Source organism: Cervus canadensis, chromosome 15 (assembly GCF_019320065.1).
Source record: "Cervus canadensis isolate Bull #8, Minnesota chromosome 15, ASM1932006v1, whole genome shotgun sequence".
Lineage (NCBI taxonomy): Eukaryota > Metazoa > Chordata > Mammalia > Artiodactyla > Cervidae > Cervus > Cervus canadensis.
The window spans coordinates 52,536,258-52,552,777 of record NC_057400.1 but is presented as its reverse complement, the minus strand read 5'-3'; the positions used below and the strand labels follow the sequence as shown (position 1 = coordinate 52,552,777).

Sequence of the window (16,520 nt, the reverse complement as noted above, 5' to 3'; positions counted from 1 at the left end):
GAGAAGGGGATGACAGAGGATGAGATGGCTAGATGGCGTCACAGCCTCAATGGGCATGAGTTTGAGTAAACTCCAGGAGTTTGTGATAGACAGGGAGGCCTGGCGTGCCGCGATTCATAGGGTCGCAAAGAGTCGGACATGACTGAGCGACTGAACTGAACTGAATAGCAGTTCACTTTGGGGTGTCTTATATTATAAGCTCCCACTAACAGAAACATCTCATAGAAAACAGCTGAGTGATGGATAGTTGTTTTATATATACCTCTGGAGTGGTGATTGCATAATGATCAAATACAGTAATTCATTATTCCATTATTTAAAATTGCTTATTCTTTAATTCAAAGTGATGACTTATGTATGTAGTACAAAGTCAAAGCATGGCACAGTGAAATGTTTAAAATTCCCTGAGCGAAAATGGCATGCATGCCAGTCTAAAAAAGGTACCAAAGCAAAGGCATTTATAAAAACAAGCTAATAGCTAAGAGTACTGTTACTATGTAGCTAAATGAGAGTGGTACAGTTGATACAGTGAAAACAGATGTGCTCTATCTTCTTCACAGCTCAAGGAGTAAAGGAGGAAAATGTAGACATATCCATACAGGATGAATGAGAGGGATGTCTACAGTGATATGATTTGATCCCAATACAAAGGAACAGATGCTTGGCTCTGAGCAAGGCACAGTGCCAGGTGCTGTGAGACAGGCAAGGGTGCTGTCTATATTAGCCAGGTTACTCAACCTCTCTGAGTCTTGATTTCTGATCCATCAAATGGAGGTTATAATCTTGTAATGCAACTGTGCAGAGAAGAGGGAGTGATGGAAAGCCCCTAAGCAAGTCACCACTCGCAGTGGTAGCTGTACTTGGTACAGTGATGATGAGCAGGTTGGTGGCAGCATCAGTGACAAAGGCAATGGTTTTTCTTGCCCTCAGAGAGTTCCCACCAGAGATGCTGAATACACAGCATATACACGCTGGCCGTTCTGCATCCACGCTAAACCTTGGCATGGCTCTTTCCTGCAGACTGTGAATGCGGCCTCTGACCCTTTCTCAACAGAAGTTCTAGGAACCAACAAAGTTGAAGTTTTTACAAAACAGGACACGTGTCTGCTATTCTGACTTCACAGCATGGTTGTAAAGCTACAACAGACAGTGAACAGTGACCCAAGTCTTCCTTGGTGTCAGGCACTCTTCTAGATATATTAAGTCAACTAATCCTCTCGACAACCCTGGGATGGACGTACGGTCTTGGTCCCACTTTTCAGATGAGAAGACATGTTCATGTGAAAAGTTAAGTGGCAGTCCCTTACAGTAATTCTAGAGTCACAAGGCAGTTTTATTTACATGTTGGATTAGCACATGAGCGTTAATTGGTATAAATTCAAAAGAAAAAGAGAAAAACTATGATTGTAGGACCTGAGAATGTTTCACAGAGAAGGAAGAAATGAAAGCTGAAGAATGAGTAGGACCTGCTCAGGCAGAGAAGACAAAGGCATTAGAGGTGAGGGAAAGAATGCAGATGAGGTTACAGAAGTGGAAAAGCAGGACAGAAGAACAGTTGGATGGTGGGGTAGAGGTGGTTTCAGGTCAGAAAATTAAAGACAAGGCTTGAAGGTCAGAGGAGGACCCAAGTGGAAAAGGTTTGGAATCTGAAGGTGTTTGCCTGAGGTTCACATCTGTTTGATGTTCCTAAGACTGCCTTGAGCTCATCATGTCCAATGACATTGCCGAGCAGGGCCTGTGCACAGGTGGTTCACCTGAGCATGGTGAATTAAGGGTCTCAAAAGCCTCCAACAACAATCTCTCCATCACGAGTTGCACAAGGTGCCTAAAATTCCAAACTGGAGTTAACATACTGATGGCCTGCACCTGACATGATTGGCCAGGTACAACCTAAAGTTCCAACAGCATCAGAAACATGTGGGAAGCCCGTTAGAGCACAGATTGCCAGGCCCCAGGCCCCCATGACTCAGTAGGGGCCTGACTTGCCTTTTCATGAAGATGGCGCTGAAGGCGAGGAAGGAAGCCCCTGCCCCTCCTAAAGCTGAAGCCAAGGCAAAGGCTTTGAAGGCCAAGAAAGCAGTGTTGAAAGGTGTCCACAGTCACAAGAAAAAGAAGATCCAGATGTCACCCACTTTCCGGCAGCCCAAAACATTGCGGCTCAGGAGGCAGCCCAAATATCCTCGGAAGAGCGCCCCTAGAAGAAACAAACTTGACCACTATGCCATCATCAAACTCCCCCTCACCACCGAGCCAGCCATAAAGAAAATAGAAGACAACAACACCCTGGTATTCATTGTGGATGTCAAGGCCAACAAGCACCAAATTAAACAGGCTGTGAAGAAGCTCTGTGACATTGATGTGGCTAAGGTCAATACTCTGATCAGGCCTGATGTTCGACTGGCTCCTGACTATGATGCTTTGGATGTTGCCAACAAAATTGGGATCATCTAAACTGAGTCCAGCTGGCTAATTCCAAATATAAAAGTTTTCACTATGTGAAGAAAAAAAAAAAAGTCCAAGAATTTGCATCTGTAACAAATATCCAAGTGATGCTTGATGTTACTGGTCCAGGGGCCACACTTGGAGAACCAATGACCTAAAAGAATAGACCGCAGAATGGGTAAATTCTGATTGGAGACAGAAAAATCCTGGGTGGGGTTATCTTAAATAATAACTCACAAAAGGACTTCTGAATGAAAAGGAAGAGACTAGTTATATGAAGATACTGTAACAGATAAGTAAGGCACCAAGAATTTGGGCATTTGAAAATAGCAACTTAAAATGGTAACTCTGGCATCTTTAAGTCCACCCTCTTGATGTTTAAAAATACCAAGTGGCACCATTCTTGAGCACCATTTTGGACAAATTATCACAGAAATGACACCATAACTCAAGGGCAGTTTATCAAGTATCCAAGATGTTTAATTTTTGTTTGTATTGGTCCCACCAATACACTGACATACTGAGAGGATTTATGAAGAAAGTAAATAGTGTTATTCTTCTTTATTGTGCTCAGGGATGGGGGAAAATAGTAAAACAGCATTCCTACAATTAAGTAAATCCAAATAATTCTTTCACTAAAAAGTCAGCTGAAATGAATGAAATGAAATGAAAGTCACTCAGTTGTGTCTGACTCTTACAACTCCATGGACTGTAGTCCACCAGGCTCCTCTGTCCATCGGATTCTCCAGGCAAGAATACTGGAGTGGGTTGCCATTTCCTTCTCCAGGGGATCTTCTTGACCCAGGTATCTAACTTGAGTCTCCTGCATTGCAGGCAGATTCTTTACCGACTGAGCTATGAGAGAAGCCCAAAAAGTCAGCTACAGAGCTGCAAAGAAGAGGAAAAAGGGTCTCTCAAGAGTTAATAAGATGGCAACAACATTAGCTAGCCTTCTATGAATCACTAAATGCTTTCATGTTGATAAAAATCTATATAATCAAAGCTCTTATTTTTACTAAAGTTCCATCTGAGTTCTGTGTCAATTTCTACTGCATTTTCTATCTCACACCAGTATTTCCCCCTTTATATAAAAAGTTATTGAGAGTTCCTGTTCTTATGAGCAGTTTTGATATTTTGATCTTTTCTCTCTACCTATAAATACTTATACTGTGGGAAAGTTTTGAATCTTGAATTTATCTGGCTTTCAATATTTCTACAACAGTAAAGGGGCTTCCCAGGTGGTTGAGTGGTAAAGAATCTGCCTGCCAGTGCCGGAGAAGCAGATTCGATCTCTGAGTCGGGAAGATCCCCTGGAGGAGGAAAGAGCAAACTACTCCAGTATTCTTGTGGAGATAATCCCATGGCCAGAGAATACTGGCAGGCTACTGTCTATGAGTTTGCAAAGAGTTGGACACAACTCAAGTGACTGAGCATGCACGCACACAGAATAGTCAAGTAGGAAAAAAATTTTTTTAATAAAGGAAGTGGGGTTTTATAAAAGGCAAGGCAATTGAAGAAAGGGTCTCATATTTCAGCTTTTGAGGATTCTGCTTCCTTTTTATTCTTTTGGGGAAGAATGTTTCCTTCAAATCTTATACTTAAATCTGGTTCCCTACTTTGGTTAAATATCAATAGATTACAAATGCTTGCAGGCTTCATCTCTCAGACAGGAAAAAAGTGCCAGGTACAGACTTGTCTGGTTCACACTGTGAAGATGATGAACCGCTAATGTAGAGGCTGCTCTCCTCTGGGTCGGGGGTTGGAAAGAGGACACTGGGATCCATGGTGCCTTCCTCTGTCCTCTCCACTCCTTGCTTCAATTTCTGCCTAAGCAGTTTGGTTTGATCTCAGCTCATTGGGAATTTACCAAAAAGATACAGTAATGACTTCTTTTCTTACCTTTGGCATATGAGCTTAAGATCATACTATTTTTTCCTATTGAAAAGTTTTTTAACAAAAATAAACAGCACTCTATAAGTAAATCTGCAACTAATAAAAACAAACTAAATTACCACTGAAAATCCTATAGCACTGCTATGAGACAGCAAGGAGAAGTGAACATTAAACATTTAAAAAGCACATATGGAGACTGGAAAATTTGTGAGTCATGACGGACTAAAGTGGCTTATAAAAAACTTAATTCACTTGAACATCCTTAGAAAGTGACAAAGGTTGTCAGAACTATGACTTTTTTTGAGTTTTTTTTTCTGTAAAAATCGGGGTTACACTGTGTTTACATTTGTCAAGACATAGTGATATGTGTATTTCAGTGTATGCAAATTTTATCTCAAAAGAAAACAAGCCTGCAAACACATAATAACTCTGGTAATAATATACACACTAAAATATTTAAAGCAAACGATTGACACCTGCAACTCATCTTGAAATGCATCAAAATGGACTGATGGGTGGAAGAATACACAGACACACATATGATAAAGCAAGTTGTTTACGCTAATAACAGATCCTACAGGGTAGACATAGATGTTCAATTTCACCCTTTTAACTTTTCTTTATGTTTGAAAATTTTCATAATAAAATGTTGGGGGGAAAAAGAAATATGAAATCAGCATAGAAAAATATGAAAAACAAAGGAAAGTATAATAAAAATACCACAGAGACACCAAGAAGACACCTGGATGATAGTATATATGTTGTTACTTGTTTTTACCAGTTAGCAATATATTATGAGTGTTTTCCTACCTTTTTAAGTAGTCTTCCAAATGCAATGGAATTTCACTATACAGATGTAGCATAATTTTCTTCATATTTATGTATAATTGACAAGTAGAACTATAATATCTTTAAAGTATACAACATGATGATTTCAATATACGTTATGTACTGTATAGTGTGATATGACTTCCATGATCATGTTAATTAACACAATCATCACCTTTCACATTTTGGGGGGAGGAAGGGTAAGAATGTAGGATAATTTAAAAGATAATTTGTTGGAAACACTTGAATTGTTTCCAATTCTTTATTATTTATTTGAGATAAGCAACTTATTAGATCCTTCTTCCTGCATATCTCAAATTATTTCCTCAGGATAAAGTCCTCAAAGTAAAATTTCTGGCTCAAAGGAAGGAAACATTTTAAGATTTTTTATTTGCTAAACTTTTCTCCAAAACATATATCAATTTACACTTCTAATAGGAGTGTATCACAGCTCATAACTATCCAGATGTATGATATTTAAGTTGTAATTAAATGCTTCCATAAATAAAAGTTATCTATGACCATTTGTTCTCCTAAAAGGACAAAGGCTCCTTTTTAAACAGTCTACAATAAGCAAACCTGTTAGCCAAATCTAGGTTTCTGAATATCATACTCCCAAATCAGGTACCCTGAATCAGGGCTTCCTGAAGAAATGGCTGACTCCAGGAATGGAACTAACTGAGCCTGGAGCATCTTTTCATGCCAGGGAGTAAGGAAAGACTAAAAAAATGATGGAGACACATCAGAAGGACATAGGAGCCAAATTGAAGGGACTCTTACTTGCTAAATCGGGAACAGTTTAAGCATGAAAGTGAATAACAACAGTAGTTAACTGTAACATTCCGAATTCGAAAAAGAATCCTTAAGTCTATAATGAAACAATAAAAAAATGGATCAATAAACAATAAATAAATAAATGAATCAATAAACAAGTGAAGAAAGGCTCTCATTTATGCTAGAACTTTTGCTTTCTACACTGTAACTGTCATAATAATATTTGATTCAAACAAGAGTCACCAATGGATGCTAAAGACATTGGGTAATATTTGTTGAGGGAAGATATTTACATAACCTCAAAGTATCTACCAATATCTTAATTATTAATTATGAAGAGAAAACAGGTATTTTTACCGGGGAGAAATTGGGTGAGCCTCTCTTAATAAAGGATTCATAATTAATGTCACCAAAAATGGGACAAACTGACATAATAGGTCTTCCATTAAGATATGCCAAGGACACATGTCGTTATATAGCATTCCTACCAAAACTACATAACCTTAAACTAGGCGAGAGGGAAGGGAAATCAGATCAACCCCAAATGATGGATATTCTACAAAAACCTCCCAGTACTCTTCAAAAATGTCAAAGTTTAAAAAACAAAGAAAGGCAGAGAAACTGTTGCAGATTAAAGCAGACTAAATAGATATATCACTAAATGCAGTATGTGATTCTGGATTGGGAAAAAAAAAATGCCATAAAAAGCCACTATTGGGACAATAGGAAAAATCTGAAAATAGACTTGTATAATAGGTACTATTGAATCAATGTTAAATTTCCAATAGTTGCATTATAGTTGTGTTCTTCAGAGAAGCTAAAGTATTTAGAGATAAAGGTACATAGCATCTGCAATTTACCCTTATGTTCACTAGAAACTATGTACGAACACACCTAAATCAATAATATGTAGAGAGAAAGGAAATGTTGCAAAATGTTACTTAGCTGTGATTCTAGGGGAAGGATATGCTACAGTTCATGGTACCTCCTTGGAGTTTTTCACTACCTGTAAAGGTTTTTCAAAAATGAAGTTTTACAAGATATGGAAGCAACCTAAGTGTCCATCAATAGATGAATGGATAAAGAAGATGTGGTGTATATTATATATACAATGGAACACTACTTAGTCATAGAAAAGAATGAAATTTTTCCATTTGCAACAACATGGATGGGCCGAGAGGTACTATGCTTAGTGAAATGGGTTATACAGACAGTCAAATACTACTGCTATCACTTATAGCTGGAATCTAAAAAATAAAACAAATGGATGAATATTTTAAAAAACTAAGTTGTAAAGAACTACCAAAATTTTAAGTAAATGCCATTTTTCTTTTTTTTCTAAATCAGAAAAGTAATATATACTCATTAAACTAGAGGTCTACAAATAAAAGTGAAAATAAACAGCATTCCTCTATATGCCCACATACGCAGAATTAAAGAGTTATATATAAACTTTTTCTACCTTTCACAAAACATATAGGTCATTCTTAAAGAGTTCCATGAGTGAGCTACAAATATATTATTAAATGTTCCATTGTTTCTAAAATTCATTCACAAAGATGACCAAGTGACACAGGACTGAATCTATAAATTGGAAAAAATCCAGAGCTTATAACCTTTATCTTATCACTGAGAAAACATCTAGCCACCAAGCCAACACATAGTTCATAAAGTATAACAAACATTTACATAAGAAATGCATATCTCCTTTCTAATAACTGCCAACCCCTAGTCAAAATTATTTACATCTTGAACACACATTAAGTCGGTAAGTGTGGAGACGCTTTGCAATAACTTAGTGTACCTCTGTATCACTCACAGTCACTGACTAAACCGAGCCCCAAAGCTGAAACTGAGTTTCTGTTTTTCCTACTTAGAAGTTTATGAGGCGTGCTCCTGTGGTTTACTGTAATCAGCTCCAATTCTGAATGATATGCACTCAAGTTAAATATCTACACAAGAGCAGGATCTGGCGGTTTCCAGGTCCTGCTTTTACTCCTGTGCATCCCTGTGTCATTTTCCTGGTTCTCTCTCAGACAGTAAAAAATGGTCCTGGGTATGGATGGGGGTGGAGTGAACGGGCTGCAATTACTGTCTTCCTATCAAAATTTGTTTCCCGTCTCAAAGTCTTTCTCATATCCAACAATCACGTAAGACCATGTTCACTGTATTGAAGTTATATGATGCTTAAAAATATTAGCATACTTATATACTTCTTTGAATATAAATATGATGGAACCGGTTTATTATCTGTTCTTACCTGGTCAAACTAGAGGTTTCAGAATTAAAAACTAGAGAATAGGGGGTCCAATCTGGATTTCATCCACCCCTATTGGGGCAACTGTACATATTTCGCAAAGCTCTATTTCCCAACCTACAGAATGGGTACAACAATGCCTGCCTATAAAGGGCTCAAGAGTTCACCAGATTTAAAAAAAAAAAAGGTAGGTTCAACTCCAGAGTAAGAAATAATTTTATTATTTGGCTACTATTTAAAAATTTGTTAAAAAAAAAAAAAATTTGTTGATCAACACATGACTGGGGGAAAACTTTTTCTGCATAGTGCCTTTTGGTTTGGAGCACACAATAGCTTCAAAAGCGATCACTTCTTAATGCTTTCTACAACCTACAGATACCCCAAGGCAGAGGTATCTCAGTCCTTCTGGCTTGGGTTCACAAATCAGAAACACGACTGCTGGTCACACAGTGACAAAGCAGTGCTGGGAGGAAACGACACAAACTGCTTTCTGTTTGGGCCATTTCGGTTTCCTTTCTGAATCAACTGCTGTGGTTCACTGGCAGCAGTTAATGAAAAAAATGAAATCATTCAGGGAGATTAAAGGATATTTATGGAAAAGTTCACTTTGAGGGAGGTGGGAGGGGGGATCGGGACGGGGAATACATGTAAATCCATGGCTGATTCATGTCAATGTATGACAAAAACCACTACAATATTGTAAGGTAATTAGCCTCCAACTAATAAAAATAAATGGGGAAAAAAAATGAAAAAAAAAAGTTCACTTTAAAAACGTACTGAAAAGAACAATAATTAGCCAAAACATGACATAAATAGAACTGACCAAAGCAAACTCCTGAGGGTAGCTATTTAAAGTTACTGACACCCTGAGCTCCTCCAAGTCATCTCTGCAGCCAGCTTTACTGTGGGGTTTGGGTACCAAACTGAATGTGGGGACGATGCTGTGTCACTTTCCTAAGATGAAGGGCCTGTGTACGAGTTTTGAGCTTGACTAGGACCAGCACCAATTCCAGACTCTCAAAGTCAAAATGTTTTTTTCCAATTTTACAAGTAGGGCAGCTCTCTGTGTAGCACTTTTATTAAACAAAGTCCATCACTCTGCACTTCAAGTAGAGGTGAAATCCAAGAAGCTGGTACTGCTTCTATTTCAGTAGAGAAATAATGCTTTTTGTTTTTCAAAAAGACAAGTCCTGGGGACCACAAATTCACCAGAAAGTTGAAAGGGGATGAAAACTTTACACACTACTCTTTACTGACCCCTCTTGGCTGACCCAGGGCAAAGCCTAAAGTCTGGGAAGACCTGAGCGCTCACCTCCCCAGGACAAGAGCTCAGAGAACATTCGGTCTTGCACGCCATGGAAAGAAATCCTCTCAGTTCAGATGACCCCTAGTAAAACTCAGCCCTACAGCACACGCGGCACCGACTGCTATTTATGGGGCTCCCAGAATGGAAATTTGGGAAACAGCCTCATGGATCAGCCCTGAAGGCTCTGCTAGGGCCCTGGCAGCCTGTGACCTCTGACTTAGGTTGAAAAGCTTACATAAGTGCTATCGTGACCACTTCTGATAGCAGGAAAAGACCTTACCTCTTTCTCTATCTTGAGTAGCTTCTTTACAGCCACCTCCTTGTCCTGTGATATCCATTTGGCTCGATAGACACTCCCAAAACTCCCTCCACCGCAGTTTTCAAAAAACTGCAAGTCATCAAATTTAATTTGCACAAAGGAGGTACCGAGAGACGACATCTCATAATGACAAAGTATTATACTTCCACAAAATCTGCAGAGGGAAAGAAAAAAAAAAAAAGCTGGATTAGAAACATATTAGAATGAAACCTCTGAATTCCACTTTAGCTAATGTATACCAAGTCCTGTGGCGCTTCCACAAAGAGCCTTGATGACTTAGGAGGAAGAAAAGCAGAAGTATAAACAAATCAACATGAAAATACTTACCCTGGTAGCCCGAGCAAAATTCAACAGCAACCTGTCCAGACTCTGAAACACAGCTGTCCCCAGAGAAATGGCTCAGATTTCCCCCCCGGACAAAGCCTGCAACAGCACTTTCTGCACATCCCCAGCAGCTCTGCCTAAAGGCTACCGGGTAACCAGGTCTCTCTCTCTCCCCCAAGACAAGCGGGAAGCGTGCTCGCAGCAGGAGGCTTGCACAGCTCTCCTGGCATCTGAGGCATGCCATCACTCTGCGTTGTACTCACTTAACATAAAATATACATAACCTAAGCATCTGAGCATGCTGGCACAGGATGGCCCAAACACTGCAAACAGAACGCACACTTGGGGCTGGGATTCCAAAAGCAAGTGGTCAGCTTTGGGATGAGAGAACTGGCCAAGTGTTTTCCAGAAGTGGCTCCCTGGACTGTGTCCTGTAGCAGAACTTAATTAAAGAGCAGAAAATTTGCCCTTGATTACAATATATTAAGTCATCCAGTGATCTCTGCCAAGAATGTTTAAAAAAAAATATTATGCTTGTTTCCAGAGGAACAGATTACCTCTCACAGAGATTACAGTGATATTTTCTGCAGTCTAAGGAGTTTCACTATTCTCCAGGTAAGGGGTAATTCTTCACACCCTATGCCTAACCACAGATTAGCAGGAAAAACAAAACAAAAACCTACAACCAAGAACACGAAGGTCTAAAATTTTGAACCCGCAAAAAAAGCAGATGGATAAAGAAGTTTTTAGACATGTTCTTCCCAAACTGTAAATCAGAATCTTAAACTGAGGGAGCAAAAAGATGAACCCATAGGTACAGGACATTCTACAAAACAACTCCCCTGGTCTCTTCATAACAGTAAAGTCATGAAAGATTTTTTTAAAAGGCAGAGAAACTTCTAGTACATGGAGGACTTCAAGAAATATGACTAAATGCAATGCATGATCACTGACTAGATTTTGGATCCCCCCCAAAGTGCAGAAGTTATTATGTGGATTTTAGGGAAATTTGAATATTAATTATATATTTGATAATACTATTTTCTGCATGGCAAATAATGGTATTTTGGTTTTGTAGAAGGATGTCCTTGTTCTTGGAAGATATACTGGGTGATGTATCAAAGTATGATATTTCCAATTTAATTTAAAATAGTTGAACTCCCCTTCACCCTCCAAAAAAAAAGTGAATGGGTATAGAAAGGAAGGAGGCAAATGCAGCACAATGTTAAGAACAGGTGACTCTAAGTGACAAGTATGTGGGCGTTTTACTACTTTTCTGTGGAATCTGATTATTTTCAGAAGAAAAGGGAGGAGGGGCAATTTATATCTATTACACATGATAGTACAAATTCGTATCTATTATAGATCTTAATGTGCTGCTGATCAGCCAGTCCATTTTAGGAGCATCAGGTCACTGAAGAATGCTGATTTCTTAAGTGAAGTCAAACTTGACTCTACTTTGGGATGAAGGCAAGAGAGAAGACTGTTTATCCTCTGAAGTTTAAAAGATAGCTTTAGAATCTACATAAATAAACATAGTATCAAAATACAGTCAGTACATATTTGAGTCAAAAATTTTACCTTACTAACTTTTGCTTCGATTCAGATTTTATTAATTAGAGAAAAAAAAAGCCCCCCCCAAAACACAAAATTTAAGACCATGCCCAAAGGTAGGTACATAGAACATGCAAGTTTGTTCTTATCTGCAAAATGTTTGTTCAACAAAATGCAAAACACTGCTTGTAAGAGTCCCTCGGTGTTATAAATACTGTATCTATATTTTTATTATTTTTACTTTTATCAAAAAAATGAAAAATAGAACTCCCCTGTCCTACCCCTCCTCACACCCAATTCTCTCTTCAGGGGGAACTAATTTCAACTCACTTAGGATTTTATTCTGATATTTATATTTCATATGATATTTTTATATCTATTAGTATATTTCTAAAAGTGTGTTTATATAGCTAGTTCCTGGTTATTCCATTTTAGTTATTACCTATTCACTTCTCCCTGTGGAAGAAAAAGATTTAGTTCTCATCCCCCATCCTTTATCTCCTTACATCAAACATGTCACACATGCCCTATCTTCCCAGCACCCAGCTCTACAGTAACATTCGGTTAAGTCAATATTCACTGTTTACAGCCGTCTGGCAAGGTAAACATTATTCCCGAGAGTGCTGAGCAGGACTCAATGACTTTTCCTTTCTTGGATAATTTTTCTTTTCTCCCCGAGTTATTAGTTGTTCGATTTGGTTTTTGCTGTTTGTTTAGTCACTGGTAAAGAATCCACCTGCAGGTGGGATGCATGAGACAAGTGCTCGGGCCTGGTGCACTGGGAAGACCCAGAGGAATCGGGTGGAGAGGGAGGTGGGAGGGGGGATCGGGATGGGGAATACGTGTAACTCTATGGCTGATTCATATCAATGTATGACAAAACCCACTGAAATGTTGTGAAGTAATTAGCCTCCTAATAAAAAAAAAAAAAAAAAAAAGAATCCACCTGCAGTGCGGGAGACCTGGGTTCAATCCCTGGGTTGGGAAGATGCCCTGGAGAAGAGAAAGGCCACCCACTCCAGTATTCTGGCCTGGAGAATTCCATGGACTGTATAGTACATGGGGTCACAAAGAGTCAGACACGACTGAGCGACTTTCACTTCACTTAGCTTTGTATACATCTAAAACGTATTCACCTCATCAAACTCTCTGAACTGCAAAACTCCTCTCAGTAAAGTAAAAACATCAGGTAACGGGGGAGGAGGGTCTCTTTTTCTCTAGGAGACACCTCTCCTATACCCTTCACCCTGAGCAGTCTGGCTGACGCGGTGGCTTTCCAGGCCTGACTGCACTGGCTTGTCCATCGTCCTCAGCATCCTTCACCTTTTCCTCTGTGTGAACTCCTGGTTTCCCTTTCTTGGTTTAGTCTCTTACTTTAACAGAGCACATCTCCCACTAGCTACCTGAGCAGAGTGCCCAGAACGCAATTTTGAGGGGAGAATCTGTATGTCTTCAAATGTCTTGATTGGTAGTATGCAATTTCAGGTAGGAAATTATTTCCTAATAATTTCAAAAGTATTACCTCATACTCATCTAGTTTCTAATGTGTCTGTAGAGCAAGTCTGAAGTTACTCTGGTTCCCAATTCTGCTTGCATTATTCTTTCCTTTCTGAAATCACTTAGGACCTGGCATTTGTCCCCAGAATCCTGAAATTTATAGGATATGCTTAGAAGCGAGTCTTTTTCATTCATTGGTGGCATATTCAGTATACTCTCCATCTGTGACTCATGTCTTTTAATTCTGGAAAATTTCCTTGTGATCTTCCTTCACCACTTATAGCCATTCTTATTTCTTATTTCCTCCTCCAGGCCCCTAGACACACAGGAGGACAGATTTGCAGTTCCCAGAGCATGCTTTCCCATCTTCACACCTCTGCCCAGGCTAGGGTCTCTGTTTTGAATGCCTTTCCCTGCCCAGTGATGTCTCTGACCATCTCCTCTGAGCCTCATGAGCACAGTTAATTCTCCTTTTTCTGTGCCACAGCCCCTTTCTTTATCCTTTTATCTTTCCCACTTACTTCCCACCAGACTATCAATTCTTTAAAAGCGAAACACATTTCTATTTTCATATGAATCTTCAGTAGCCACTAGGCAGCCAGCACATCACACCTATTCCATTCAAAAATATGTGCTGAATGAATGAATCAAAAACCAAACAAATAATTTCTGGTTATTCCTGTTATACCATTTGCAGCTGGAAAGATAACAATCAGATTAAGTAAAATCTGAGAACTGTAGTTTTTATAAGTGCCCTCCAAAGGATTCTGAAGCAAATCCTGATCTGGAAACAGCTGCCTAGGTTTTTTGGTAGACTAAGAAGACTATATTTGGGATCTCTAGGGTTAGGTGTCTCTGAGACTGGAGGAAGAGAAGGGTGGGGAGAGGAAGAGGAAGGTGGAGGAGGAGGGAGGAAATCCTTCCAGAACAAATAAAGAGATCTGAACCAGGATGAGACAAATATAAATAAATCCAAACCCTCTGGTACAGAGCAAGTCCAGGGTAAACTGAGGCAGGATCAGTCCCATTTGAAACAGACCCAGAGGTACCAGAGAGAGGCAGACCTCTGAGAAGCATAGTTCTCAGGATCTTCACTCGGAGATGAGGCAACCAGTCAGCTCTTCCCAGAATCACTGTTACTCACTTTGTGATACATCCTGCCTTTTGGAAACTGACTGTGTATGAATGGAACTATATAATTACTTGAGTGTTTTATTGAGACCATAAAAAATTAAGTACCATCTGATTACCGAAGAGACTAACAATTCTGGGGTGTATGAATACAGGTTTTCACTCCAGTAAGCTTGACAAAGCGCCATGGACTTAGCTGAAGAACCTGAGATTCCCACTGCCATCTACGTGACTGTCTGACCACATATTTACTTTTCCCTTTGAGCTTTCCCTCCTTGAAAATCATTATTCTAAGGGGATCAATTTATAATCAGAGAAAGGATAATCTGAGTTGCAGATTAATTATACTTAGAGCATCTTGGGGAAGATCATTACCTGATCAAATTATGTTCTAAAGTTTTAGGTGTATTCTCCAGTGAAGACACTAGAATTTAATAAAAGTCATCCATATAAATGTATTTATACAGTACACCCAGTCAAATGATGCTGTCATTCTACAATGTTAAAACAATTTGCTTTTACACAAGAAAGACAACTTTCCTCCATGCAATAATTCCCAGTCCTAATTCTGTAGCATCCTAACTTTGGTTTCATAAACTCTCAAAGCTGTTTTAAATGCTAATGATAAGTATTTACCACAGAGCACTGAAGAGTAAGTTAGAACAGGGATATGACAAAAATGAAAGCATAAGAGAGTGTTACAACTCTGAAAATATTGAAAATCACTAACTCAGTGGTTGAATCAAATCACTGGAGTCCTCAAGTAGTAAGACTTTAGTAACTACTTCAGTAGTAGTTAACTACTACTTTAGTAGTGGTAACATTTTTTTAATGTTTAAAAATTTCCCTAGGGAATTCCCTGGTCATCCAGTGGTTGGGACTCTGCAATTTCACTGCCTGAAGCCCAGGTTCAATCCCTGGCTAGGGAACTAAGATCCTGCAAGCCACAGGGTGCAACCAAAAATTTTTTTGTTTTCCTTAAATTAAAATTTAAATATATTTTTAAACTATTAATTGCTGAAAGCATAAATAGTACCATCAGCTTATTATCAAAAATGGAACTATAGGAAGAAAACCTTCAAAGGGAAAGTTATTTTACTTTTCAAAGTTTTTAGCCTTCCAGTCTCAAAAAAAAAAAAAAAATGGACTTTTGTCCTGGATTTTTGAAAAAGAGGAAAAAAAGAAACTCATAAAGTTTAGAATTAGATAGATGTGAGTTAGAATTCTGCCTCTAGGGAATCCCCTGGCAGTTCAATGGTTAGGACTCTGCATTTCCACTGCAGAGGACACGGATTCAGGATTCAGGGAACTAAGATCCCACAAACTGCCCAGCACAGCCAAAAAAAAAAAATAAAAACTCTGCCTCTACCTCTCAGTAACCATGAATCAATCACTTTTCTCAAGACCATGGTATTTCCAGACCCAATAAATGAAATATCTGTTCTGTTACCAAACATCTAAAAACTGATGGTCCAAAAGTTACATGTTTGCATAGTATTATTTGACTTCTTAAGCCTTATTTCCAAGTAACAGGTATTTGAACACAACATAGCTTTGATCCAAGAGAAAGACCCAGTTAGCTCTAGTAGCAAATCTGCACTGACCAGCTGTTAGGCCTTGGGCAGGACACTGAGCCTCTCTGAGCGGTTTTCTCCCTGGCAGTAATACCCATTCCATGTAGTTGTTGTAAAGTGGGAGACGCTGTGAAAGGCCTTGCCCAAGGCCCTGCACACAGTACATAATACTCAATAAATGGAAACTGTGGTTACCTAATTATTTTAAGAAAGCTTGATATCATATTTAACCATCTATTTTTTCAGCCCTTGTAGTTAGGATTGTTTTCCTCAATAGTTTTCCTTTCCTTGTTTTCATAATTGTTCTATATTATATCTCCATTAGTTTTGCAGAGCAAAAATAGATTACTGTATCATTGATTCCCTAAATCCTTATTACAGTATCTAAATTCCCTTGTGTATGTTTTATATTTTTTCTCAATCCTCTCTTTGCAACTGCATGCACTGCAGCATGCCAGGCCTCCCTGTCCATTACCAACTCCCGGAGTTTACTCAAACTCATATCCATTGAGTCGGTGATGCCATCCAACCATCTCATCCTCTGTCATTCCCTTCTCCTCTTGCCTTCAATCTTTCCCAGCATCAGGGTCTTTTCAAATGAGTCAGTTCTTCACATCAGGT

The 16,520-nt window shown here is 38.9% G+C and overlaps 2 protein-coding genes across 4 annotated transcripts in view; one reads left to right on the top strand and one right to left on the bottom strand.

Moving 5' to 3' along the window:
* Positions 1-16,520, bottom strand: part of MAP3K20 (mitogen-activated protein kinase kinase kinase 20) — a 163,073-nt gene that overhangs the window by 139,769 nt on the left and 6,784 nt on the right. For 2 of the 3 annotated variants that reach the window (XM_043488368.1, XM_043488370.1), the window contains exon 2: positions 9,781-9,973. In XM_043488368.1, the coding sequence (XP_043344303.1) occupies positions 9,781-9,939 (159 nt within the window). In that variant the 5' untranslated portion in view covers positions 9,940-9,973. Of the gene's footprint in view, positions 1-9,780; positions 9,974-10,146; positions 10,517-16,520 lie in introns of those variants that run through there. The other variant, XM_043488369.1, reaches the window with a different exon arrangement.
* Positions 1,993-2,497, top strand: LOC122453996 (60S ribosomal protein L23a-like). Its single transcript, XM_043488371.1, has one exon. The coding sequence runs from the start codon at positions 1,993-1,995 to the stop codon at positions 2,449-2,451; it is 459 nt and encodes a 152-aa protein (XP_043344306.1). The 3' UTR covers positions 2,452-2,497.